The sequence below is a fragment of the Equus przewalskii genome, chromosome 2 (genome assembly GCF_037783145.1).
Source record: "Equus przewalskii isolate Varuska chromosome 2, EquPr2, whole genome shotgun sequence".
NCBI lineage: Eukaryota > Metazoa > Chordata > Mammalia > Perissodactyla > Equidae > Equus > Equus przewalskii.
This window is the reverse complement of record NC_091832.1, coordinates 4,765,264-4,791,849: the sequence shown is the minus strand read 5'-3', so window position 1 is coordinate 4,791,849 and position 26,586 is coordinate 4,765,264. Positions and strand designations below refer to the sequence as shown.

Genomic DNA, 26,586 nt, shown 5'->3' with positions numbered 1-26,586 from the left:
TTCCCTGCTCTGAGTCTCCCCCGTCATCACCTGTAAAATGGGTTCTCAGCTCACAGGGTTTTATAGGAATCAGATGAAAAACTGGAATCAAAGGCCTTGTTTTGCAGGCCCTGCTCAAGACGGGGGAAAGATAAGGAAGAGGAGCACAAGACTGGGAGCAGCTGGGGGAGGAAGTGTGGAAGGGGAGGTCTGGATTTGGAGGAAAGGGAGCACTGGACTAGGTTTTCTGCTGGGTGTGGGCAAGTTAGAAGGGAAAAGAGAGTCCTGGCCCCGGGGGGCTCACAGCCCCTCATGTGTCACCGTCAGCCCTGCGGTCTTCCTCATGCCCATATGAAATGATGACCAGGCCTGCCAGCTCCACTGTCAGGCGTCTCTCCCCTCACTCTCACATGGCTCAGCAGCAGCCTCCTTGTCAATCTCTTAACCCAGCCTCCCCACATCAAGCCTTCAGCGGCAACCCGGCCTCCCTAAGACAAATGTGCCCTTAGGTCTATCAGTGGCCCCAGATAACGGGCAAGGGGCAGGCAGGCCCTCTGGCCCTACCGGCCTTGCTGGCCTTCCCTCTTAACTACTGCAGTCCCGACGTGTGGGCTGGTGCACACCTCCATGCCTCTCTGCACACAGGCTCCCCCCACCCCCCCGCCCCCAAACGCCCAGCACCCCTCAGCTGATCCATCTGCAGAGGCCCTCCTCATCTCTGCCGTCAGCTCGGCATCCCCTCCTCTGTGAAACCTCTCTGAACCCCCAGAGAACACCCGCTCCTCCGGGCCTCCACTGTGGGACTGTGACCAGCCCGGTTTAGACTGGTCTGCGGCCCGTCTTTTCTTCTAGGACGGACTGTGGGCTCCCCAAGGCTGTAGCCCCCAATGCAGGGCCCCACGGCCACTTGCTGGGTAACCCAGTGGCTGCAGGAAGGCACACGGGCCCCGGGACCTTGCTTCCTCTCAGCGGTGGGGGTCGGGGCCGGCTGACCCCAGAACCAGGCACGTCGGATCACAGCACTCCTGTCCCCCAGGCCCGAACGCTCCCGGGCGATCTGCGAGCCCCACGTCCTCAGGGTCGCGCGCGGCCACCACCCCGGCCCTTGCTTTCCGCTCGCCTCTCCCGGCCCCAGCCCGCCCGTCCCCGGGCCGCTGCTCCCGCCACCCCGCCGAGCCGGCTCCTCCTTTGCTGGGACGCCTGCGCCATCGCTGTGCACCTTTCGCCCCGGCTCCCGCCGCTGCCTGACCAGCCCTGGCAGCTCGCCCGGCACAGTGCGCCCGGCCGCCGCGGCCGGAGCTCAGGAAACGCGGGACGGCGAGCGGGACGGAAGAGAGAAGCAAGCGACGGCGGGGCCCTGCGGGGCGCGGGGTTCACCCAGCCCAGAGGCGTGGGGGCGGGGCGCGGCGGAACCCGGCCGGCCTGGTCTCCGGCAGCGCGGAACTCGAGGCGCGCGCGCCTGCGCCGCCCGGAGGGTTGAGCGAGGCGCGCCCGCGCCGCCGGAAGTTGCCGCGCTGTTCTCGGCGCCGGGGCCGTGGCCGGAGGGTCGAGGGGCTCCATGGAGCAGCCAGCGCCGGACGCCGCCGGCGACGAAGCCATGGACGCATTCCTGGAGAAGTTCCGCAGCCAGCCTTACCGCGGCGGCTTCCGCGAGGACCAGTGGGAGGAGGTGGGCGCCGGGTCCGCCAGCGCGGCCGCCGCGCCTGCGAGCGTGGGCTGTGGAGTCGGACGGGCCGCGTCCCCCCACCGCCGGCTCTGACCCGGGGCTCCTCGGAGCGCGTCCCCGCTTGCGGAGTGGCCCTCGCGGCAGCAGCGCCGGGGCGGCGACCGAGGGGGCGGGTCGCGGGCCGGGAACGGAGAGCGCTTGGGGCCTGGTGGGTGGGCCGTTCTTGTGGGAACGCGGGGACCGACGGCCTCTGAGAGGTCGCTCTCCGCCGACGGGCGGGACACGGAGGCCTGGCCGGGGAGAGAGCCGGTCGTGAGGAGTTGCCGGGAAGCTTTGGTGGAGACACGGAGCTGGGCCTATGGAACGGACAATCCTGTGGGTCTAGTTCATTCTCTTAACGTGCAGGAATTTGCAAAGATCCCGCTCTTCATGAAGCAAGCGCCGTCCGAGGTTGACCCGCGGGAGAACCCTGACCTGGCCTGCCTCCAGTCCATTATTTTCGATGAGGAGCGATCTCCAGAAGGTACCTTCCGCGACTCCCGCGTTCATTTCTGTCTCCACTGGATTGAGGTCGAGTGAGTCGCAAGATTCTCGTTGGTAACAAGAAGTTCGCCTGGGCTCGGGTCGCGGCGGCCGCGTGCGCGCCTTGGGGTGTCTAATGCCAGGCCCTGGGAGGGGTGGCCAAGACTGCCCTCCAGAGCGCCGGACAGACGCGGGTGACGAGGGCCGGCGCCAGGCGGGCGGGAGTGGGCTCGCGGTGGACGGGCATTGGAACTGAATCTTAACAATCTGTAGGTTTTTACTGGGGGAGGACGGGAATTTGCATTCCAGGGAATAGAATAACAGAAGCAGAAGAAGTATAATTTCGCCCTATTTTTTCAGTAACTAAAAAAAAAAGTCCTTTCCTTAAGAGCTAGGATAAATGTATTTTTCCTTTATGCCTTTTTTTTTTTTTGTAATCACTTAATAATTTACCTTGTAAGATATTTGGAATTGATTGTAGCATTAAGTACGCGTGACTTTGTTTCTCCACGTTGATGCCCAGTTTTATAGCATTAATTTTTTGAGTTTTCCGTCCCTACTGGTTTCTTCTAATTGGTTTATCATATATTACATTATTGCATGACTTAGAATATTTTTTTTCCTGCTTTTTCTCCCAGATCCCCCCAGTACATAGTTGAACATTCTAGTTGTGGATCTTTCTAGTTGTGGTATGTGGGATGCTGCCCCAGAGTGACCTCTTGAGTGGTGCCATGTCTGTGCCCAGGATCCGAACCAGCAAAACCCTGGGACCCAGCCGGGGAGTGGGGAAACTTAACCACTCAGCCACAGCCCGGCCCCTGATTTAGAATATTTTTAATGAGCCTTTTAAAAAACAGAAAATAGTGATTGTTTCTTCTCTTCTTTGCAGAACAGGCCAAGACCTATAAAGATGAGGGCAATGATTACTTTAAAGAAAAAGACTATAAAAAAGCTGTGATTTCATACACTGAAGGATTAAAGAAGAAATGTGCAGACCCTGATTTGAATGCTGTCCTTTATACCAACCGGGCAGCAGCACAGTACTACCTGGGTAATTATGCCATTACTTTGTGCTTTCTAAAGAATTAATTTGTGATGAAAGCCTTTATGATGGCTAGTGGAGGCTTTGAGAGTGTCAGAGGAGGAGGACCTGCTGATCCCAGAACCTAGGATAGTTTAATTGAACTCTGATCTTCCAGGTAGACTTGGTGAAAAGGGAAACCAGATACATGGTAGAATTCTATCTGAACCAAATGAGTGACATCAAATATCTTAATACATGAGTTGGTATGATCTGGGATTTTTGAGCCCAAATGCTTCTGCTCTCTCAAATTTTTTTTTTCTGGACTCTTTACCCTCTTCCCAAGGATGCTAGAAGGGTTTGAGATCTTTGTGTGAGAGAAACTATATTAATCTAAGGGAGAATTTCTCCAAGAGTAGTCTGTGTGACCCTTGAAGTAAAAGATATTCTTGGGACGAGTAAGCTTGGAGAGTGCGGCTTTTTGTTGCAGATTTGCAGTGCACATTAGTATGGTCAGGATGCTGAGCAAACCCACAGCGAAGGACTTGACCCTGTGATTCTCAAGTTTTGTAAGCCTCCTCTTCAAGCAACACTTCTTAACGTGCAGGACTGTTCTGCAGATGTGACTTTGGGAAACACTGGTTCTTTGGTGGCATTACTGGTGACTAGTCTTGGTCATGTTAGACCCTTGTTTCTTATCACAGGGGTTAGAGAGGACCTGCGAATGGCCTCAAGCATTTCTGAGGGGCTGGTAGAGAATAGCCCTGTGGTCTCGCTGGGATGAGTCTCTTGGGACTCGTCACCATTTGAGCAGAGTTTCTCTTCAACCATAGTCTGCTTCAACTGTTTTCTCCTTTAGTCTGTTTCATTGCAAAGTTCTAAAAGGGAAAAGTAGGATGGAACTTCAGAGATTGTTTGGGCTGACCAAGCCCCTCATCTTACATAGGCCCAGACAGGGACCCTTTGCTTAGTGCCAGAACCTGGACTAGAAACCCAGCCCTCCAACTTCTGGAGGAATATGCTTTCTTCATTCAGCAGACAGACGGAGGTCTTGTTCTGTGCTGGGCACTGTACTGTGAACAAGAGCTACGTAGTTCCTTTCCTTGGGGAACTTAGAGAATGTCATGTATAGGGCTCCTAAGACCAAAAGCACCTTGCAAGAAAAAACCGTGTGTGTGCGATACCAGAGGAGGAGATGCATCATAATCAGAGCCATTCCTTAAATGATGAGTCACTGGTTTGACTTAAAAAGCACTTTCACATTTGATATTCCTCCTGACCTCATAGCTTTATCCCTAGTCAGCAGAGTAAGAAACTAGTCAAATGTAGTAAATCTAGTAAAATGAATTGAGGGTGCACAGTGCTAGGATTAGGATGCAGAATCAGGTTTGATTCAAAGTGCACTGCATGGGAGACGCCTGTCCCCACATTTCCAGAGGTCCTTGGTGCTGGCAGTTCCTTAGTCCTGAGTACTTTGTAGGGTCTGCAGTACAGCTTGGTAGCTTTGGGGCTTTTCCTCTGCTGGCTGAGAATTCAGTTTTCTCAAGCCTGATTAGTCAGTTAGCCTTTGTCCTTTTGTTTTCCGGCTTTAAAATGTGTTCTATGTTGTCATTCTTCTTGTCTGTGGGTTTATGGCTTTTTTTGGGGGGAAGGATGAATGTGGTGGGGGTTGAGTTAAATGCATGTGTTCAGTCTGTCACCTTTAACTAGAAGTCTTTGGATCTCTTTTATGTGCATTTTTTTCCGTAGTTAAGATAATGCTGTTCATCCAATTTTGTATTCAGTTCTTTTCACTTAATTTTATAACAAATAATTTCACTTGTCATTCAAATTGTGAATACTGTTTTAGTAGCTACATAAAATTGCATTATATGGACATACCAGTGTTTACACTATTTGCTTTAGCATTCTATACATTGTTGAGTAAATAGCTGCTTTTAGGTTTGTTTAGGCAAAATAAACAAAGTTAGTGATAATGTTGTCCTAATAATTCTGATTATTCTTAGGCTAAAGCAGATTTAACAAACTGGCTCATAGGCCACATCTGGATCCCTGGCCTCCTGTGATCTAAAAATGCTTTTTACATTTTTAAAGGATTGTAAAACTAACAAAGAAGAATGTGTAACAGATCATATGTGTCCTGTAAAGCCTAAAATATTTACTATAGGGCCATTTACAGAAAAATTTTGCTGACTCCTGGGCTAGAGTTTTAGAAGTGAAATGAATGGGTAAATACCAAACTGTTAAGTAATATTTACAGTATAAACTAGAAAGTGACAGTCTACCTGATGCCCTTCTAGTTTGGATAACCAGTGTGTATGAATGCACCCTTTTTAAAATGCACCTACACCCACATATGTGTCTGTATATTTAGATTGGTTTGTTTTAGAAAAATAGGCTTCTATACATATTGAACCACCAGTGCAAACAGTATAGCAAAGACATTCTGTCAAGCCTTTTACATGCAGATCTGTCTTACTCTTTTTAATGGCTGCATAGTATTCAATAGTATGGATTTACCATCATTTATTTAATCATTACTAAATTGAGGATATTTCGGTTACCTCCAGCTTTTCACAGTTAAAAGTCATGCTGCCATTAATATGCTGTTACATTTATTCCTGCAAATTTGTGCAAGTTTTTTTTTTTTTTAAAGATTTTTTTTTTTATTTTTTCCTTTTTCTCCCCAAAGCCCCCTGGTACATAGTTGTACATTCTTCGTTGTGGGTCCTTCTAGTTGTGGCACGTGGGACGCTGCCTCAGTGTGGTTTGATGAGCAGTGTCATGTCCGAGCCCAGGATTCGAACCAATGAAACACTGGGCCGCCTGCAGCGGACCGCGCGAACTTAACCACTCGGCCACGGGGCCAGCCCCTGTGCAAGTTTTTTTAAGGATAAATTTTTAGAAGAATATTCTTGGGTCAAAGTGTGTGCACAAAGTGCATGCTAATTTGCTCTCTTAATTTACCCTTAGAGTGCCCTTTTTCCATATCTTCACCAATGCTGGATATTATCTGTCTTTAATTTTTACCAGTTTCGTGTTAATTTCTCTTATTATTAGTGATGCCGAGCATCTTTCATGTGCTAGCCATTTATAGTTGTTCTGTGGGTTGCCTGATGTTATAAACATTTCTAAGGCTCTTGAGTACAGCTATATTTTTTTCTAAAAACTGTTGCTCTGATTTATATTTCTCCAAGACTGTACAAGAGTGTCTTTGTGTTTACACACAAAATTTTGGAAATATTCTGACTCCACACTCTTCTCTCTTTTACTAAATGGTGTTTTGTTAGGCAATTTGCGTTCTGCTCTCAATGATGTGACTGCTGCCAGAAAGCTCAAACCCTGCCACCTCAAAGCCATAGTAAGAGGTAAGTCTTGTAGAACTACAGTATGATTGTCATTATGGAGAAGTTGGCACTCGCTGCACCACAAGTGGAGACCTTTTAAGCTTTGATATTAAGGTGCTGAGATACTAATGAAGTCACCTTAGTTTTGCAGTCTTGGTATTAAGTTCTTGGTCCTTATCAACAGCGATATGCCATTTTTAAAAGAATTCTCTGGAGAATAATCTAACCCTTTGTGTTTTAAGAATTTGTAGAGAAATTTAAACTCCTCGTTTTAAATTAATAAAGAATAAAGTTAATTAAAATAAAGCAGTTCGAAAAGCCACATTCTAATTTTTTTTCCAGATTAGCTGATTGGAAGGCAAGATCGTCAAATGCCATGTTAATGTTAATTAACAGATAAGTCATGGGACCTTTGCTGATAACTCTGATGCTGAGATGTTCCCAGATTATTTTTTGTTTTGTAGTGTGACCTTTCGATGTAATAATAGTACTTTTATTACTTTTATCCTTCACCTTTTCTTTGGGAAGCTCTAAGGTGCTTCGCGAACTTTAATTTATTCATCACATATTAATCTTTCCTGTATCCCCATGGACCAACTTAAAATGCTTTATAAAAGTTCGGCTTCTTTAGGTACTCATGGTTGGGGTGGGTAAGTAGAGCCCAGTCCCTCCGCTATAGGGAAAGAAGATACTGAACAGAGATTGGCAAGTAAATTGAGTGTAGTCCGATGGATTTGGCCGCAGGCTGGAAGTATGTAATCCTTAACTGAATAGTCAGTTTTACCTTACCCTGTGACCTTGGCGAGACACCCACTCTCTGTATCAGTTTGCTCATCTCTGAGGTTGGATTCTGTTGACATCTAAGCTCATGCAGTTCTGATATTTTGAATTTCTGTGGAAAACCTAAAGAGGCTAACTGGAGAAAAAATGAACATGATTAAAGGAGAGGCAGCTCAACCCTGGAACCATCAGATTGATTCTAGGAGAGACCCGACGTCTTTGCTCTTGCCACTGTTTGAGGAATGCCTGAGGAAAATTCTGCCTTTTCTTCTCATTTAAAAAAATTATCTGAGATGGGCTTTTTTCTTCTTGTTTGCAGATGAGGAACCTGAAGCTCAGAGATGCTCAGTTCTTTGTCTAATGTCTCGTTAGTAAATGACAGAGCCAGATTTCCAGCCCAGATCTGTCTGATTCCCGAGCCTGTACTGTGCCATTAAGCTGTAGCCTTCCGTACTTTAAGAGTCCTTAATGCCAGGGAGGCTTACAGGAGTTTTGAGCTGAATGGGCCCTAGAGAGCTTTTGGATCTAAGATACAAAAAGTATTCTTCCTTGTCTGGGGAATGCAGCACAAGGGGCTGTATCATCTGTTTTTCCTTCAGGGTGCTGCCTGGTAGTTGGTAGGAGTGGGGCTCCTGCTCACGTAGGGTTCTTTTCATGCCTGTTGTCCGTGGATTCTAAGGGTTCTGGGTTCTGCAGGTGCCTTATGCCATCTGGAACTGAAAAACTTTGCCGAGGCTGTGAACTGGTGCGATGAGGGGCTGCAGATAGATGCCAAAGAGAAGAAGCTTCTGGAAATGAGGGCTAAAGCAGACAAGTTGAAGGTTGGTGACAGAAATAGTAGCCAGTTGGCATTTGTTAATTAGCATTAATTAATTAGCATTCCCCAGATTGTGTCTTTTGGGTCACTGTAAATTTTTTCTTCTTTAAAAACAAAACCCAAACCAGTCCCTACCCTTGGAACTCCGGAGACACAGACAGGTAAACAAACATGTAAATAAATAGTTATAATGTGACAGAGGCAAGCAAGAATATAGTGTGTGTAGTAGTGCTATCCGACACTGCCCTGGCTAAGAGCAGGGCAGAGCTGGGGTGGCAGAGAAGCTTTGGGGAAAGAGGTGATGCCTGAGTCTAATCCCTTGAAGACTCAGCAGGAGTTTACTCAGTTCAGGCGGGGGATGGAGGTGAGGAGAGGAACATTCCAGACAGGAGAAAGCAGAACTGTATAATCTTGAGCAACTTCCTGATGTTTCTGAAACTCAGTCCCCTCTTTGAAATTAGTGAACATATGCATACCTCAACAACAGTTTTCAACAAAAAATTACAAGGCATGCAAAAAAACAAGAAACTATGGCCCATACACAGGGAAAAAAAATCAACAGAAACTGTCCCTGAGGGACTGCAGACATGGGATTTACAAGACAAAGACTTTAAACTACCTGCTTTAAATCTGTTCTACGAACAAAAGGAAACAATGTCTAAAGAACTAAAAAAATACATATATATGAGAATGATGTCTCATCAAGTAGGGAATATCACTGAAGAAAAATTGTAAAAAGGAACTAAATAGAAATTCTGGGAGCCGGCCCGGTGGCACAGCTAAGTGCACACATTCTGCTTTGGCGGCCCGGGGTTCGCTTGTTCGGATCCTGGGTGCGAACATGGCACCTCCTGTCAAGCCATGCTGTGGCAGGCATCCCACATATAAAGTAGAGGAAGATGGGCACGGATGTTAGCTCAGGGCCAGTCTTCCTCAGCGAAAAGAGGAGGATTGGCAGCAGTTGGCTCAGGGCTAATCTTCCTCAAAAAAAAAAAAATTCTGTAGTCGAAAAGTACAATAACTGAAATGAAAAATTCACTGAAGGGCTCAACAGCAGAACTCTGAAGATAGGTCAGTTATGATTACCCAGTCTGAGGAACAGAAAGAAAAAAGAATAAAGAAAGATGAAGAGAGACCGAGAGACCTGTGGGATGCCATCAAGCATATCATCATAAGCATAATGGGAGTCTCAGGAGAGGAGAGTGAGAAAGGGGCAAAAGAACACTTGAAGAAACGACAGTCAAAGGCTTCCCAGACTGGATGAAAAACAGTAATCTACTCTTCCAAGAAGCTTAATAAAACTCTAAGTAGGGTATACTTAAATCTACACCCAGACACATCATCATCATAACTGTTGAAAGTCAGAGACACAGAAGAGAATCTTAAAAACATCAAGAGAGAAGAGACTCTTCACATATAAGAGATCCTTGATGAATTAACAGCTGAGTCCTCATCAGAAAACATGGGAGCCAAAAGGCAGTGGATGAAAGAAATTCAGTGCTGAAACAAAAGGACTGTCAACCAAGAATTCTATGTCCAGCAAACCTCTTCTTCAAAAACTGAAGTAGAGGAAGAAGTAAAACTCTCCATTGGCAAATGATATGATCTTGTATATAGAAAATCCTAAGGAAGCCACGAAAAACTACTGGAACTAATAAATTAGTTCAGCAGGCTGGTGGGATACATCAGTGTAAAAAAATCAGTTGTCTCCCATAGATACTTAATGAATATTCCAAATGTGAAATTAAGAAAATAATTCTATTTACAATAGCATCAAAAAGAATAAAATACTTAGGAATAAATTTAACACAAGTAGCATAAAACTTTACTCTGAAAATACCAAACATTGTTGAAAGAAATTAAACCTAAATAAATGGGAAGATATCCCACGTTTATGGATCAGATCTTAATATTGTTAAGATGACAGTACTCCCCAAATTGATGTACAGATTCAACACAATCTGCATCAAAATTCCAACTGGATTCTTTGTAGAAATATTGGCAAGCTGATTCTAATATTCATATGAAAATTCAAGGGACTCAGAATAGCCAAAATAATCCTGAAAAACAAAAAGAGGACTCACACTTCCCACTTTCACATCTTACTACAAAGCCATAGCAGTCAAGACATGGTACTGACATAAGAATAGACATATAGATAAGTGTTAATAGAATTGAGAGCTCAGAAACAAACTCTCACATTTACAGATGATTGATTCTCATCAAGGGTCAATGGTGAAGGAATAGTCTTAAACAAATGATTCTGGGACAACTGCATCCCATATGCAAAAGAATGAACTTGGACTCCTACCTCATACTATATACAAAAGTTACCTCAAAATGGATCAAAGACCTAAGTGTAAGAGGTAAAACTATAAAACTCTTAGAAGAAAACATCGGCATAAATCTTCATGACCTTGGATTGGGCAATGGTTTCTTAGCTATGACACAAAAAGCACAAACAACAAAAGAAAAAGTAGGGGGCTGGCCCAGTGGCGCAGTGGTTAAGTGTGCACGTTCCGCTTCTCAGCGGCCCGGGGTTTGCTGGTTCGGGTCCCGGGTGTGGACATGGCACCATTTGGCAAAAAGCCATGCTGTGGCAGGCATCCAATGTATAAAGTAGAGGAAGATGGGCATGGATGTTAGCTCAGGGCCAGTCTTCCTCAGCAAAAGGAGGAGGATTGGCAGTAGTTAGCTCAGGGCTAATCTTCCTCAAAAAGAAAAAAAAGGAAAAAGATAAACTGGACGTCATCGACAGTAAAAACTTTTATGCTTCAAAGGACACCATTGAGAAAGTGAAAAGAGAACCCACAGAATAGGAGAAAATACTTGTAAATCATCTATCTGTTAAGGTACTTTTATCTAGGATATATAAAGAACTCTTAACATCTCAGTAATTAAAAGACAACCTAATTTTTTAAATGGGCAAAGGATCTGAATAGACATTTCTTCAAAGATGATACACAAATGACCAACAAACACATGAAAGGTGGTTAACATCATTAGTCATTAGGGAAATGTAAATCAAAACCACAATGAGATACTATTTTACACTCACTAGGATGGCTGTAATTTTTTTAAAAAGGAAAATAACAATGTTCATGATGATGTGATTGAAATGATGAAACCCTCATATGTTGCTGGTGGGAATGTAAAATGGCGCAGCCACTATGGAAAACAGTTTGACAATTCCTCAAAAAATTAACCATAGAATTATCATATGACCTAGCACTTTGACTCCCAGGTATATACCCAAAAGAAAACAAGTATGTAAACAAATACTTACACATGAATGTTCATGTTAACACTGTTCATAATGGCCAAGAAGTGGGAAAAAAATCAAAATGTCTGTCAACTGATGATAGATAAAATGTGGGAAATCCATGCAACGGAATATTATTCAGCCATAAAAAGGAATGAAATACTGATACATGTTATAATGTAGATGAACCTCAAAAACCCTATGCTAAGTGAAAGAAGACAGATATAAAAGATCACTTATTGTATGATCCTATATATATGAAACAGCCAAAATAGGTAAATCTATGGAGTCAGAAAACACATTAGTGGTTGCCAGGGGCTGGGGAAATGGGGAAATGTGGAGTGACTGCTTAATGGGCTTGGGGTTTCCTTTTAGGGCGTTGAAAATCCTTGGAACTAGATAGAGGCGATAGTTGTACAATATAGTGAATGTACTAAATGCCACTGAATTGTATACTTTAAAATGGTTAATTTTATGTCATGTGAATTTCACTTTAATTAAAAAAAGTAAAATATATACTAATCCTAAAAGACAAAATTATTGATAAATAGGACTTAGTCAAAACTAAACAATTTCTATTCTATAAAAGACATCGCTAAGATTAAAAGGCAAGCCACGGAATGGGAAAATATTTTTAATACATATATCTAACAGGATTTGTATCCAGAATACATAAATCTATTCAATATGAAAAAATTTTAATGTGGCAGAAGTGAACAGACAGTTCTCAAAAGAAGATTTACAATAAGCACATAAAATTATGCACATTATTGTTAGACTTCAGGGAAATGCAAATAAACCTCATCAGGATCCCAGTTCACAAGACTGTCAAGACCAAATATTGGCGAAGATGTGGAGCAACTGGAACTCTCATACATTACCAGCGGGATGGAAAATGGTACAGCCACTTTGGAAATCAATTTGACAATTTCATACAGCTGTCCTGTGACCCAGCAATTTCACTCCTAGGTATTTACCTAAGAAAAATGAAAACACGTTTATAAAAGAACGTGTATAAGAATGTTCGTAGCCTATTTATTCATAATAACCCAGAAAAGCCCTTGTATCCAACAATAGGAAAAAAGATAAGCAAAAATGTGGTATATTCATATGATGGAATATTACTTGGCAACAAAAAGAAAAACTCATCAGTGATGGGTTGGGAGGAGGGTTGACTGCAAAGGGGCGTGTGGCGACAGTCGAGGGGGTAGAAGTGTTCTCTGTCTTGGTTGGAGTGCTGGGTACTTGGTACACGTGTGCCAAAACTCATTGAACTGTCCACTTAAAATCTGTAAATTATACTTCAACAAAGTTGATGATTTTTGGAAAAAAGGGCAGCAAACTCCACAGTTCAGGGATCCTCCTGCCTTTATTCCACTTTATGTGGGCTGCCAAGACCCCAAACTTCAGGTAAGCAGGAAGCCACATCCACCCACTTGCATCCTGTAAATCAGTGAAAGCAACTTGGGACAGAGCCCAAGTCATCCTTAATCATCCATCTTAATTGTTTTCTAGTGTGGACCAGGCACTGGTTGGGCGCAGCTCAACTGTGAAGGCAGAATTGGACATAGTCTAGCAGTGTCCGTTGGGTGGCATGCTCTTGAGAGAGCAGTCAAACGTCCTGACGGCGGGAAGGGGTTTTGCAGCTCTTGGCAGACTGGAATGGAGAAAGAATGGCCAAGGATTATCAGTCATTGTTTCCCTGAAAGGATGGACTTGGTTCACAAGGGAAAAAAATCTGTGTTAGCCTTTTTGGGGCTTTCATGGGAAGAATGAGGAGTGGTTGGTGCTATATTTTGGGGCAGGTGTCAGCAAACTGACCCACAGGCCAAATCCAGCTTGTGGCCTGTTTTTGCATGTTCTGTGAACTAAGAAAGTTTTCCCCCTTTTTAAAGGGTTATAAACAACAAACAAAACCAGATAATATGCAACAGAGACCATATATGGTCTGCAAGGCCTAAAATATTTACTATCTGGCCCTTTACAGAAAAAGTTTGCTGACCCCTTTAGTCCACAGTCCTGAGGGTAAGAGCAGGATCAGCTGCTTTTGAGGAGATTAGCAGGAAAAGGAAATCTCCATTACATTTCTGCCAGGCTCAGGAGACTGATGGTACTTTTCTCTCATGGATTTTAATTGTGCAAAAGGCAGAGCCTCTGAGAAGGTCTTGCGCTGGGTTTTTCCAGTGTATTTTTCTGTACCCCAGCCACACCAGAGAAGTTGAAATGCCCCATGGGCCCTGATGTCAGTCCCTCTACTGAGAATGTCCTTTCTCCTTCATCCGGTGGAATCTTCCTTGTCTAGCTAAAGCCCCTCCTCAGAGGGGCAGAATCAGTTGTTCCCTCCGCTGTTTTATACCTCTCGGTTCTCACCACCTGGGTAACACGTGACCTTTTACTTGTCTGTCCCCCTCGGTAGACTGAGCTCCTTGGGTACAGGATCTATAGATTTTTAAATTTCTGCTGCCACCGGTCCTGGCGCCCAGACATGCGCTTTTTAAGTAAGTATTTATTGAACTGAATCCGGCCCCTGGTATCCCTTGACGCGGGAGGCTGGGTTGGATGGAGACCGGAGATGGTCTTTTAGGCACAGGCTGGTGTAACGGAATAGGAAGCAGGTTCTCTAGAGCTGATGCACCTGAACTTCATTTCCAGCGAACTGAACAGAGGGATATAAGGAAAGCAAAAGTGAAAGAAAAGAAGGAGCAGAATCAGAATGAGGCTTTACTCCAGGCTGTCAAGGTGAGTTCTCAGACCGTAGGCCCTCACAGTTCTTGTTAAATCCACTAGTCCTGAAGCCTCTTGGGAACCTTTCTTGGGCTGCTTTACCTGAATGAATTTGTTCGTCTGCTTCGGTGAAGCGGTATGAAGAAGGGGCTCTGGAGCCGGACCCCTGGGTTCAGTCAGCTCTCCCACGGGTGTGCATGTGTTGGTCTCAGGGAACCTACGCTGAATACTTGGTACGGTCAGGCATCACTTAATCTCACAGTCGCCTTCTGAGGCAGGTAGGTCTTCTTGCTCGTGTTTTGCTGGATGGTGACGAAGTCTCAGACAGGCGAAGAAACCTCTCAGAGCTAATGTGTGTCAGAGCCAGGCCCTTGTTCCTAGCCACTGTCATGCTGCATCCTGAGGAAGTCTGACGTTTTAGGATGTTGCTTCTCTGCCTATAACAACAGCAACGAAATTCTACCTCCCCTTCCCTCTCGTCTCTGCATTCTAAATGAGTGCAGTCTGATCCAAGTCTTGCTTTTACCTGAGTACCCAGCAAGTCTCCTGTTGAGCCTGGCTTGCTTGGTCCTCACAAGGGAGCTAGCACCTGCCAGGGGATTGTGGGGTAGCTTCTTGGTTTCAGTCTCTGTGGAGCTAACTTATGCACCCATTTAAGTTCCTTGTTGACTGAGAACTTTGCAGTACTAAGATGCTCTCCACTAGTCCTCCCCACAACGAGCAATCTGTTAACACATATTAACAGATTAAACAGAATGGAATACACTAGATTCTCCATCGAATCCTCATTCACAGTGAGGGATTTGGCCATTTTCTAAAATGTACAATATTGGATTGCCCAGACATTTGCATACAGACCTTATTTTTGTTTTCTCCTTCAGTCTAACATCTCAAGCTTCAGTGTACATAAGAATCACTCTCCATAGTCTACACAAAGCCACACCTACTATATTTTACCGCTGGTGAAAATATAAAAGCAAGGGTCAGCAAACTGCAGCCAGTGGATCACAGCCCTGCCTGTTGGCTTCGCTGTTACCTGTGGCCGTTTTCACACTACAATGGCAGAGTTGAGTAGTTGATTTCAACAGAGACCATTTGGCTCACAAAGCCTAAAATATTTCTTACCTGACCCTTAAAGGAGAAGTTTGCCAACCCCTGATTTAGGAGATCGCAGTCAGCGGTAATTTTGATTGCATGTAACTTTCCCCTCATTTGCTAGCTTAGGAACCTCCACACACATAAGAGGTGACTACTATTCAGACCTTTGATTTATCCTTATTTTTACGAGGCAGTCAAGATTAAGTCAGTGTGCATTATTTTTAATATTCCATGTCCTAGCTAAACTGAAACATTTGCCATTTTTGTACACACCACCCTCTTGATCTTTTCAATGCCTTTGCACATGCTGTTCCTTGGGGTGGAATGCCCTTCCACCCTCCCCACACCTTTATTTCTCTGCCTTTCAAAGTTGTTCAAGGCCTGGCATGCCCTGGTTGGCCTGCAGCCCCAAGGCTAAATTCACTATTCATCGTCCGCAGTTCCACAGCTCCACTTCTTACCTTATGTGGTACTTATTTCCAGAGCTGTCTCCCCACTAGACCACGAGCAGGGGCTTGAGGGCAGGAACCACATCTCGCTCGTCTCTGTGACACAGTCTAGCACGTGATAGATGTTTGGTGAAGGTTGGTTAAACCAGAGCGACACCAGCGGTGTGCCAGGCCTCAGGGTCGTCGCAGGTGCATCACGTGTAGAGCTGGCCCTCAGGGAGCTGGCTGAGTTAGAGTTTCCCTGTTTTGGTGAAATGGGTTTGCATCCTTCCACACAGTAAGGGGCTGTGTGTGCGTTTCTGTCTTTAACCCAGGCTAGGAACATCAAGTTAGTCTCGGAAGCTGCCGGTGAGGATGAAGATTCGGCCTCAGAGTGTCCTGGTGAGCTTTTCCTGGATGGGCTTAGCTCTGGGAACCCCTGTGGAGCCAGGCTGAGTGTAGATGACCAGGGCAGATTGAGCTGGCCTGTGCTTTTTCTGTACCCAGAGTACACCCAGTCGGACTTCATCTCAGCTTTTCACGAGGACTCCAGGTACTTACTTCCCAAGAGCCCTCTGCTCTTGCTTGCATGCTCTTTCTCTGCTGTCTTGGCAGGAGGGACAGGTGGACTTTTGGTTGAGGAGGGAAGAGAACGGTTTGGAGGGTTTCACAGTCTGGTTGGTATAATCTGTTGGGCAGCTGATTGCTCCCTTTACTGACTAGCTCTGCAGTGACGGACACAAGTCTCACCATCATGCTGACTGGGCTAGTCAGTAAACACCACAGTCCAGGGTTTGTCCAGCACTGGTACACAGCTCTGGGAGATGGGAAATCATGCAGGTAGTACATGCAAAGTACCGAAGTGTATATTAGAAAAAATATAACCAGCAATTTTAATGTCTGATTTCATAGAGTTAATGCTTAAAATGTGGCTAAATGTAAGGAATGTTGTTAAGCCTGTGTCAGCTTAGAAAAAAGTATTATGCCCTAATAGGACAAGTGATAACATACATTTTGGGCACTGTTGCCAAAATGGCTTAAGCCTGCATTTCATGTTTTATACATTCTTGATGTCTCTGTGAATTCGTGTCTGGGGACTGTGATGTGGGAAAATAGAGCGATCATGAGTTATTGATACCCAGAAAGTACATGTTATATCTATAGGTTTATTGATCATCTAATGGTGATGTTTGGTGAAACGCCCTGTTGGGACTTAGAGCAAAAATATTGCCCTGATAATTTAGAGGTAAGAGAAGTTTTATTGTGTTCCTCTATGGGATTTTTTTGGTTGGGGGGCAAGGTTTCACTGCCTTTAAAAAAAAATTGTGGTAAAATATACAGAACATAAATTTTACATTTACATTTTAACCATTTTTAAAGTCACAGTTCAGTAACATTAAGTACGTTCACATTGTTGTGCATCCATCAGCACCATCCCTCTCCATTTCATCATCTCAAACCGAAACTCTATACCCATTAAACTAACTCCCCATTTCCCCTCTCCCTGCCCCGGCAACCAACACTCTTTGTGTCTCTGTGAATCTGACTACTCTAGGTACCTCATCTAAATGGCATCATACAGTATTTGTCCTTTTGTGTCTAGGTTATTTCACTTAGCAAAAGGTCTTCGAGGTTCATCCATGTTGTAACGTGTCAGGAAATCCTTCCTTTTTAAGGCTGAATAATATTCTATTGTTGGGATTTAAAAGAAAATAATCACAACTCACAGTGCAAAGAATTTGTCTTCTAACCATTTGAGAGTATGATGCCAGCTGATGCCCCATCACCCTTGAATACTTTACTGTCTGTTTCCTACAAACGAGGACATTTTCCTTCACAATCCCAGTCGACCATCAGAATTAGGAAATTAATGTTGATACACTAAGTACCATCTAATCCTCAGACTTCATTCCGTTTCACAAATTGTCCCAGGAATGCTCTTTATGGCAAGGCGACCTGTCGAGAATCCTACTTTGTTTTGTACTTGTTGGTCATGTCCCTTTAGTCTCCTTCAGGCGATGGAAGAGTTTCTTAAGTCTTTCCTCGACTTTCTTGATCTCAACATTTTTGAAGATTTTGTTAGTGCCATCAGGTTGATGCTGACTCCTGGCGCCCCTGTGTACGGCAGAGCAGAACCCAGCCTGGTCTTTTTGCACCATCCTCTCCCCTTCTAGTGTTATATCAGACAGCACTCCACTGCTCTTCATAGGGTTTTCATGGCCAATTTTTTGGCAGTGGGTGGCCAGGTCCGTCTTCCTAATCTGCCTTAGTCTGGAAGCTCTGCTGAAAGCCACCCACCATGGGTGACCCTGCTGGGGTTTGTAGCACAGCTCTCAGCATCACAAGACGTAGCCGCCACAGTTGACAGCAGACAGACCGGTGGTGTGGTTCCCTGACCAGAAGTGAACGTGGGCCCCGGTGGTGAGAGTGCCCAGTCTTAACTGTGAGCCCCCCAGAGCTGGTGGTCTACAGACGAGTTATTTTGTGTAAAGTCCATCAGTGCGGGTTTGTCTTGTGTTTCCTCATGACTAGATCTGGATTATGCATATTTGACTGGAACATCACAGAAGTATTGCTGCGTTCTTGTTGCAGCCTATCAGGTGCATGATTTCAATCTGTCCCATAACTGACAATGTTCACTTTGATCACCTGATTGAGGTGGGGTCTGCCAGGCTTCTCTACTGTAAAGTTACTCTCTGCCCCTTTGTAATTAGTATTTTATAGGGAGCTGCTTTGAAATGATATAAATGTCCCATTGTTCATCAGGCCTTCAACATAATCATTTATTTATATCTATATCAGTGGATTTATGGTTTCCTGTTTGATTCATTGAGTTATAATCTATTACTATGATTATGTTATGCTCAGATTAGCCCAGCTTTGGCCAATGGAAATCCCTTCAAACTTGTTTCTGTGTCCTTTTGACTTGTCTTCATTTTTTACGCACTTCCTTGCTTTCTGGCAAATTGTGCTTCCCTTGCCCCAGCTCTGGAATCAGCTATTTTTTCCCAAGGAGTCCTGGTTCTTTCTCATGGAAAATGGTATTTAGAACCAAGATCTGTGCAATAGGTGTATTCATAAGTATAGGGGCGGGGGGGGGGGGTGCTCACTGCTCCAGTGCCGTGTGTGTGTGTGTGTGTGCGTGTGTGCGTGTGAGTGAGTGTGAGAGAGAGAGAGAGAAAGAGAGAGAAAACATGAGGTCTCACTGACATTTCCAATTCTAATCCAACACCACAGGATCTATTTTCTCCCTTTTTCTATTTGTAACAGTGGCTTCTATTCTTCATATATTTGTTAGTTTGATCACTCCCCCTATATTTAATTCTCCTCCTGTCAACACCACTGTCCCGTCTCCCACAGGGAACCGTCCTCACCCTACTTGGCCTCTTGACTCTCACATCAGGCTCCTGCCCCAGCATGGGTTCCGTCCTCATCCTATGCACACTCTGACACCCCACATTGCTCAACCACCCTGCCTGAACATCCTCCTCATCCTGCTTGGGTTCTCACTCCCCAACAGGCCACGCCCTGCCATGAGTGGTTGCCCTCCTCACCCTGGTTGGGCCCCGACACCCCCTATCAGCTGTCCGCAAGCATGGACACCCTCCTCACCCCACATGGGCTCACATACCCGCCCTGGACAGCTATCTTACAAGGGAGCCCTTCTCACCCTGCTTAGACTGGCCGGCCCCCATGAGGATACCCTCCTCCACTGGCCGGGCTCTGACACAACTCACCCCCCTGCAGCCCTCTTGTGCAGACATCTTCCTCACCCTGCTTGGGCTTGGACACCTGCACAGGGCTGTCCCCTGCCTGGACATCCTTCTCACCCTGGTCGGATTCTTCCCCTGCTCTGGGCCATCCTGGATTTCTTCCCCCACACCTAATGGCTCTAGGACCAAACTGTTAGGGGTGGAAAAGCTCATAGGCCTGGGCTTGAGTCTTGGCTCCTCTTGTTTACTAGTGGGGCTTTTTTGGTGAGTTATTTCCTTTCTCTGAGCCTTGGTTCTATCTTTGGAAAATGGAGCTGTAATATCTTTCTTAGTGTCATGGGGAGGACTGAGTGCTTTATACTGCACAGCTCTGTAAGGAGGCATTCGACTAATAACAGTTGCCTCTCTTTAACTTCTCCCTAGACTTGGCCTCAATGTGCCTAGTGCTACCGAAGCCCCGTATTTATATCTGACTCCTGCTCCTCTGTTCATCTTGCAGGTCTACTTTGAGGATGAGGACAGGGCAGAACTGTACCAGGTGCCTCCCAAGAGCACCTTGCTGCGAGTGCTGCAGCACCCCAGGTGAGTCACCTTCCTGGGGCTGAGTGATGCGCAGGCACCATCTCAGGGATACAGCCAGCTTCTCATGCCACTGCTGATTGGTTGCCCCTCCCTCTGCCCTGGACACAAAACTGAGTGAGACGGCAGCCATGGAGATTCGCCCGGGCGGTTAGCCAAACAGGTTGCAGTGTTTGCACTGCAGCCATGACACCCTCAGACTGGGAGAACTGGACAGGGCTGGGCTGAGAAGGGAAAAGCTGCCTGACTTTTGTACCTGAAGACAGCTGGGATTGCCCTCCTATGCTTGTGTCCCCAATATTATGTGGAAAGAGCACTGGTTCTTGAAGTCAGACACCATCCTTTACTGGCTGTGTGACTCCAAGCACATACTCCCTCCCTGGGGCTGTTTCCTCACCTCTAGAGTGGGACTAATAGCTCTTGCCTACATACTTCTCAGGTATTTGAGTGCCAATGAGAGAGAAGTTGAAGTGCTCTTGTAAACCGTGAAGGGCTGACCTCCTGTAAGAGGGCATCTTTGTTAGTAGTGGTGGCAGTCAGTAGATTTGGTCGTGGTCTCTTTCTTCAGCTTTGAGGTGTCCTGGACTATAAGGGAGTGCCCTCAGTAAATTTATAAGTTGAGTCTTGGACAGCTTTTCCCTAAGCTTTGAGCAAAGCAGATGCTCTGTATGTCGGCTAAGAGCCCAGTGTGTTAGGGGACCGAGGGTGCTGGGTGTGATGGGCATGAGGCTGGAGAGCTAAGTTAGGGCCATGCGTGAAGGCCTCGAATGCCCTGCTGAGGATGTGAACTCGCTCCTGATGGTGGTGTGTGGAGCCACAGAGGGTGTTCATTTAGGTAAAATTTACAAGTAATGTACAGATTTTAAGTGTACTATTTGATGGTGAGGCCTGAAGTGGGGGATCGATTGGAGAGTGGTTTAGGAGGCAGACTGGAGGGGAATTGGTGATGTGGTGACTGACTCGGTGAGGGTGTCCAGCTGGTCTAGAGGCTTCTGCTTTGGCCTGGCAGGTTGGAGGTGAAGATTTCTTCAGATATGATCAATGACTTCTCTTGGCAGTGTTTTTTTCTGGCCCCAAATCTCCCTTCTAGTTTATAGACAGAGTTGTAGCTGTTCATTTTCTCATTGTTGGCAAATTACCCAGAATTCTTGAAGGGCCTGAGGTCCACTCTTCCCCATCTCCAGAAAGATGGGGGAGAAATCTAAACAGAAAGCAGATTGACCTGTGGAGGAAAAACAATTTCATGCTTCTCAGAAAATGCAAATGCTGTTGGGAGTGATTATGTTTTAAATGACTAGCACGGCAAGAGGCTACCCAGGACAGGGTTCTGGCAGCTTCAGATCCTGAACTGGGTGGAGCCAAATTACAGGCCCCTGTCCAGCTCCAAGTCCCCTGGGTAATGCTGACACCCCTCAACCTGGGAGGCCAAGGCCTTGCCCACCTCTCCAGGCTACCCCTCTCTGTTTGCTTTATTCCCCAACAGCAGCAAACGCCCTGGTGACCTGCACCTTGTGGCTTTTGCTCCCCATGCCCCTTCACTGCCCCTTTCCAAATTAAAGTCAAGCTCAGACATGGCATCTTCCAGGAAGCCTTTCCCTTAGAGAGAAGCATGCCCCTTGGACTAACACTGTGCCACACAAATGCTTCTACAGTTGTGCCTTGCTATCATTAATCGATTATTTATCTCCCTCCCCCAAGACATGAGAGCAGGGACAGTGGTTTTTGTTTGTTTTTAATCTCTGCTTTCAGCACAGGGCCTGTCTTACTGTGGACACTCATTGTTGAATAAGTGAATGACAGCATGTTCTTGTAGTTTTATTTCATGTTTAGCCATGGATGCATGTGATGCTGGGGGACTGTCCCAAAGGTTCTGGCTAGGTTGTAAGGGGGAGAGGGTCATGCTAATCTGCCAGATTTATAAACAATCAACCAAATAAATGTGCCAAACTTGCCTTTTAATGTTGACTCGCATCCAAAGCTTCACCTTGAGTGTTGTTGGGAAGGTCCATGGATGATTAAGATTGCAATTCAGTTAATCCCTCTCTTTGTTGTATTCACTTCAGGTACTTTGTAAAAGCCCTGACCCCGGCATTTTTGGTCTGCGTAGGATCCTCTCCTTTCTGTAGGAATTATCTCCAGGGGAGAAAGGTACACCAGGTAAAGTGACGGAGCCAGGCTGTGGGAGCCAGGCCCCCTGGATCTCCTCCCTCACCCTCCTCTGCCTGGAATCCAGCATAAATCAGCTGGACAGACTCTTATTTCTGTCACCCTGGGGACAGTCCTTCCTCGCATCGTGGTTGGGCAGGAGCTGCTGACTTCCCTGAACTGCCGCCCTTCGGGTCAAAGTGCTGAGTCCAGCTGGTCTTCACTCTCCTCCTCTGATACAAAACTCCGTTTCTCGGTCATGACATCCTGGGACTCACTGTGAGCTGCGTTAACCACAAACCTCCATCTCCGAAGGGACCGTCTGCTGCAGTTCCGCAGCACCTGACCCGAGGAACTCACTGGCCTGTGGCCAGAGGCAGGGTCCAGTGACACGGTTCTGAACCTTTGTGGAGTTAGAGGCCTTAGAGAAGCTGCCCCTCCAGCCGCACATGCCCGCAAACCACACGTGTCATTTTAGGGCACTGAAGAGCCCCCGGCCTCCAGGCACTCCACGAGCACAGAGGCTGCTCCGTGGGGATGCTGCAGGTGCCTTGGGGTGAGGAGAGCCGGGTCCTGGCTCTGCAGCCGTAAAGCCTACAAACTGGGATCTTCCAGAACCCCTAAAAAGTTTGCCAGTTTTCTTGATCTCTGCAGTATGGAGAACTGTGACAGACGTGGACAGTGGACTCTGAGTTCCTCTCCAGTTTTCACATTTTAGGATTTTGTGCCTTTTAAACTGGAAAATCTTTTTGCATGCTGTCATTGTTGTAGGTTCTATTTTTGTCTGCAGCTGTTTGCCCCTCCTTCCTAGAGGACTTTATGCATCCTTACCTGGAGCCAAAGGACTCCTGGCAGTGCCCGCCCTCCCCAGGGAGGAACGCACTTCCCTGCTCCTGACAGAGGGGGCGTGAGCAGACGTGTCCACACAGAAGCTCGAGGGGCCAGAGTGCTCTTTCCCCTCTGCCATGAGAACCTACTTCCCAGATAGGGGCTGTTCCTTCAGCCTCTGTGCCAGAATGGTAAGACACGTGGAGCAGAGCTGATGCGGCTGGCCTGCAGCCATTGATTGTACCATGAATGAGAAATAAGTGTTTGTTGTAGTAATAAGCACTGAGATTTGGAGCTGGTTACTATAGCAAAGCTAACTAATACATCATTAAACTGGAACCAGCTGCTGTCCTTACGATGGACTCATTTGGGGTTTTGTGCTGTGTGCTTCATTGTCTTTGAAGGGCAATTTGCTGTGGAATATTTATACAAACCATGCAGCTGTCCTTCCAGCTGCAGGTCCCTGCCTGTGGCTTGTGGCAGCAAACAGAAGTCCAGCCTCCATCCTAAGCCTGGCTTAGGCCATACTGAGGCCACTCTCTCTCACTCCCCAGCTAGACTCCTCGCTTGGATCTCTTTGTAAGAACTCAGCACTTTGTGTAAGAGGCCTGACGTTTCGTTACAACAACCCTAGCACACACTGCAGGGTTCCCTGGAGCAGCCAACCTCACTGTCACAGGGCAAAGCAGGTTCCGGAGTGCCACCGGACTCATCTGTGACACAGACTCATTCCCTGCCCCCTTCCTGGACACTGAGGCTGGGGTGAGATATCACATGAGAGTGAGTTGTACATTCGAAATATGCACACCTGACAAGGGTTGTTAAATGACCTTCCTCCTCATCACACAGCCCTCAGAAGGCTCCTGGCAGGCAGGCTGGGTCATCCGCCAGCTTCCGCTCCACCTTCCCTGCAGTCCCTGCTCCTCCCTCTAGCTAGGGTGGGGCAGAAGTGGGAAGGCGAGAAGAGAGACTTAGACTGTTAGACCAGAGTGGGGCCTGGTGGCCGCTGACTTGCTGTGCCTGAGTAAGAGCCTGCTGCTTGGAGCCTCCTCCATCTGGACAGTGATTCACTGTACCCCCCTCATAGGCTCCTCCAGGGCACCTCTGTGCACATGCTGTATGCCAAGCGCTCAGTCCAGTGCCTGGCACATAATTACTCAGTGACTAGCTCTTAACTCCGGTGAACTATCCCCAGGGGCACATCTCTGCAGACCAGTAGCACTAGACCAGTGATTCTCAACCAGGGGCAACGGTGCACCCAGGGGACACCTGTCAATGTCTAGAGACATTTCTGGCTGTCAGAACACGGTGGGGTGCTACTGGCATCTAGTGGGTAGAGGCCAGAGATGCTGCTACACATCTACAGTGCACAGGACAGCCCCAACAGAGTTACCTGCTCAAACTGTCGAAAATGCTGAGCTTGAGAAACGCTGCACTAGACCTTCCAGGTGGCAGGCTCTCAGTGCGCAGGCGCCAGGGGATTTGTCTGAGTGCCCAGGCCTGACCCCGTGGGAGCTGAGTGTGAGCATGCCGAGTGGACGGATGAATGAACGAATGAAGGAACTGATGAGTGAAAAACAATAAATCAGTCCTGTTCCAAAGCCTCACTTGCAGGCACACAAGCATCAGCAACCGCATTCCCAGGCTTAAGCTTAACGTGGCTGGCTTACACCTCCTCCAGGAAGGCTCCAGGCCTCCCCTGCTTCCGCTGCCTCTGACCTCTGCCATCCTCTTTAGTTCTCGGGAGAGTGGAACAGGCACAGACTTCCGAGCGGGCCTGTGGAGGTTAGGACTAGAATTTGGCTGGGGCGGGGAGCAGGGGTCCCTGAAGGCCGCACATGCCCCCCAGCCCCGCCCCTACCCCTCAATGGTTCCTGGCTCAGTCGGCATTTCCCAGCCGGCTTGAGGCTCCAGGTGGTGCCGAGTTCACCCTGCCCCACTTACTGAGAGCTCATGGCCCCGCTGCTGCATTGGGCAGGCGGGCTGAGCCAAGTGGGGAGTGTGGGGAAAGGGCCCCGGGCACTCCCCTTCCTCAGGGCAGGGCTGAGGACAGGTGGCCTGCGAACCAGAAGCATCCAGCAGGGCATGTGGGCCTGGCTTTCTCTGGGTACCTCCCTGGCCACCTGCCCATTCCTGGGACTCCAGCAGAGCCGAGTCAGAGCTCCCTTACGGACTCAACCCTTCTCTGCCCCACTTTACAGATGAGGAAACTGAGGCCCAGAGAGGAGGCAGGGCAAGGCCAAGGCCCCAGCATCCTGAGTTCTGACACTGTGCAAACCATGTACCTGAATTCTCTCCTTTGATCCCAGCAGCCAGCCTCTCAGGGCTGTGATCCCAATTTTATAAACAAGGAGCTGGGGGCACACAGTCTCCACGGGAGTGTCAGAGGCAGGATTTGAACCTAAGCACCTTGCCCCAGAGCCCACCTGCCGCCTCATCCCTGTCCCCGTGTTCTGCTTTGCACACTGAACCGGCACCAACCAAGGGCAGGGCTTAGGGCAAAGTGCACCAGGCAGCATCTGCCTTCAAGGTCACGCTGTCGAGTGGACGTTGTAAGTCTGACCCTGGGCTGGGACCTCCTCCAATGAGGGGAGACACAGCCACGAGCAAGTCTATCCACGCCCTGGCCCCCAAGCCCTCAGTGGCTCCCTGTTCCCTCATCAACACTCTCAGGTGACATTCAAGGCCCTTCAGGGTCTGGCCCTGGCACTCCTGCAGCTTCCTCTCCCTGACCTCCGGAGCCCAGGATCCTGGACCGGCTCAGCCATAGGGCAGGAGGGGCAGTGCTTTGAGGACTGGCTCTGGAGCCAGGCGGCCTGCCTTCCAATTCCAGCCCACAATTCACCAGCTGTACGGCCTTGGGCGCTTTGCTTAGACATTGTGCCTCCGTTTCCTCATCTGCAACACGAGGACAATGGCACCTACCTCATGCAGATGCTGTGAGGATTAAAGGAATTAATCTCTGTGAAGCACATGGGACAGAGCTTACCTCATACTAAGTGTTCAATCTATGACACATTATTCTCTAATCTTGCCATGCTCTTAGCTTTGGGCCTTTGCACATTGTTCCCTCTGCCTGGAACAGTCTCACTCCCACTTGTTCCCCACCCTACACTCCCAACTGTTCCTCCCTTTACTATTTAACACCTAGTTTTCAATCACGCCTGGCTGCCCCCTCCAGGAAGCCCTCCTGGCCCCTTATCCCATGTCCCATCACACCTGCACGATCACTGCTTACCACACTGCATTATAATTGTCTGCTTACTGGATGGTTCCTCCCACTTCTCTGTAAACTGAGTCAGGACCCTGAACCGGGTACTTTTTACTCTAGCACAGCACCTGCTTAACACAGAGGAGGTGGACAACAAATAATTACTGACCGATGACACAGAGGAAGGAGTGATGAATTCTGATCAGATCGGAGTAGAAGTCCCCACGTGTGATGGCTGTGGGCCATGGAGCTGAAGAAGGAATTAGGGGTGGGGTGAGGTGGAAGGGCCTTTAAGCAAAGGCCAGGAGCCTGGAAGGACATAGTCAGGGGCAGTACAATGCTGGCCTGGCTCGGGAATGGCAGCTGAGCACGTCGGATAAACCAGGCTGCATTCCAGGTGTTCCATGGGGACTGGCTCACTTAATCCTCCAGCACCTCTAGGAGGCAAGCAGTTTTCCAACACCCT

The 26,586-nt window shown here is 47.3% G+C and overlaps 1 protein-coding gene and 1 long non-coding RNA gene across 7 annotated transcripts; one reads left to right on the top strand and one right to left on the bottom strand.

Annotated features, from left to right (window-relative positions):
- The first annotated feature begins 1,211 nt into the window (after positions 1–1,211).
- Positions 1,212–23,264, top strand: TTC4 (tetratricopeptide repeat domain 4). Of its 6 annotated transcripts, none has more exons than XM_070609480.1 (11): positions 1,212–1,648; positions 2,051–2,168; positions 3,057–3,218; positions 6,479–6,556; positions 8,012–8,136; positions 14,047–14,133; positions 15,980–16,197; positions 16,809–16,890; positions 19,857–19,939; positions 22,000–22,093; positions 22,216–23,264. In XM_070609480.1, the coding sequence occupies exons 1-11, from the start codon at positions 1,538–1,540 to the stop codon at positions 22,249–22,251; spliced, it is 1,194 nt and encodes a 397-aa protein (XP_070465581.1). In that variant the 5' UTR covers positions 1,212–1,537; the 3' UTR covers positions 22,252–23,264. The 6 variants fall into 6 exon arrangements, 5 of the variants coding, with proteins under 5 accessions (XP_070465581.1, XP_070465582.1, XP_070465585.1 ...); XM_070609483.1 differs by having other exon boundaries at positions 1,426–1,648; positions 2,051–2,220; XR_011537332.1 differs by lacking the exon at positions 16,809–16,890.
- Positions 12,013–15,981, bottom strand: LOC139081881 (uncharacterized). The gene is made up of 2 exons (XR_011537333.1): positions 15,678–15,981; positions 12,013–12,371 (listed from the first exon to the last, which is right to left on the bottom strand). It is a non-coding gene; the product is annotated as an uncharacterized lncRNA (long non-coding RNA).
- Positions 23,265–26,586: the final 3,322 nt, after the last annotated feature.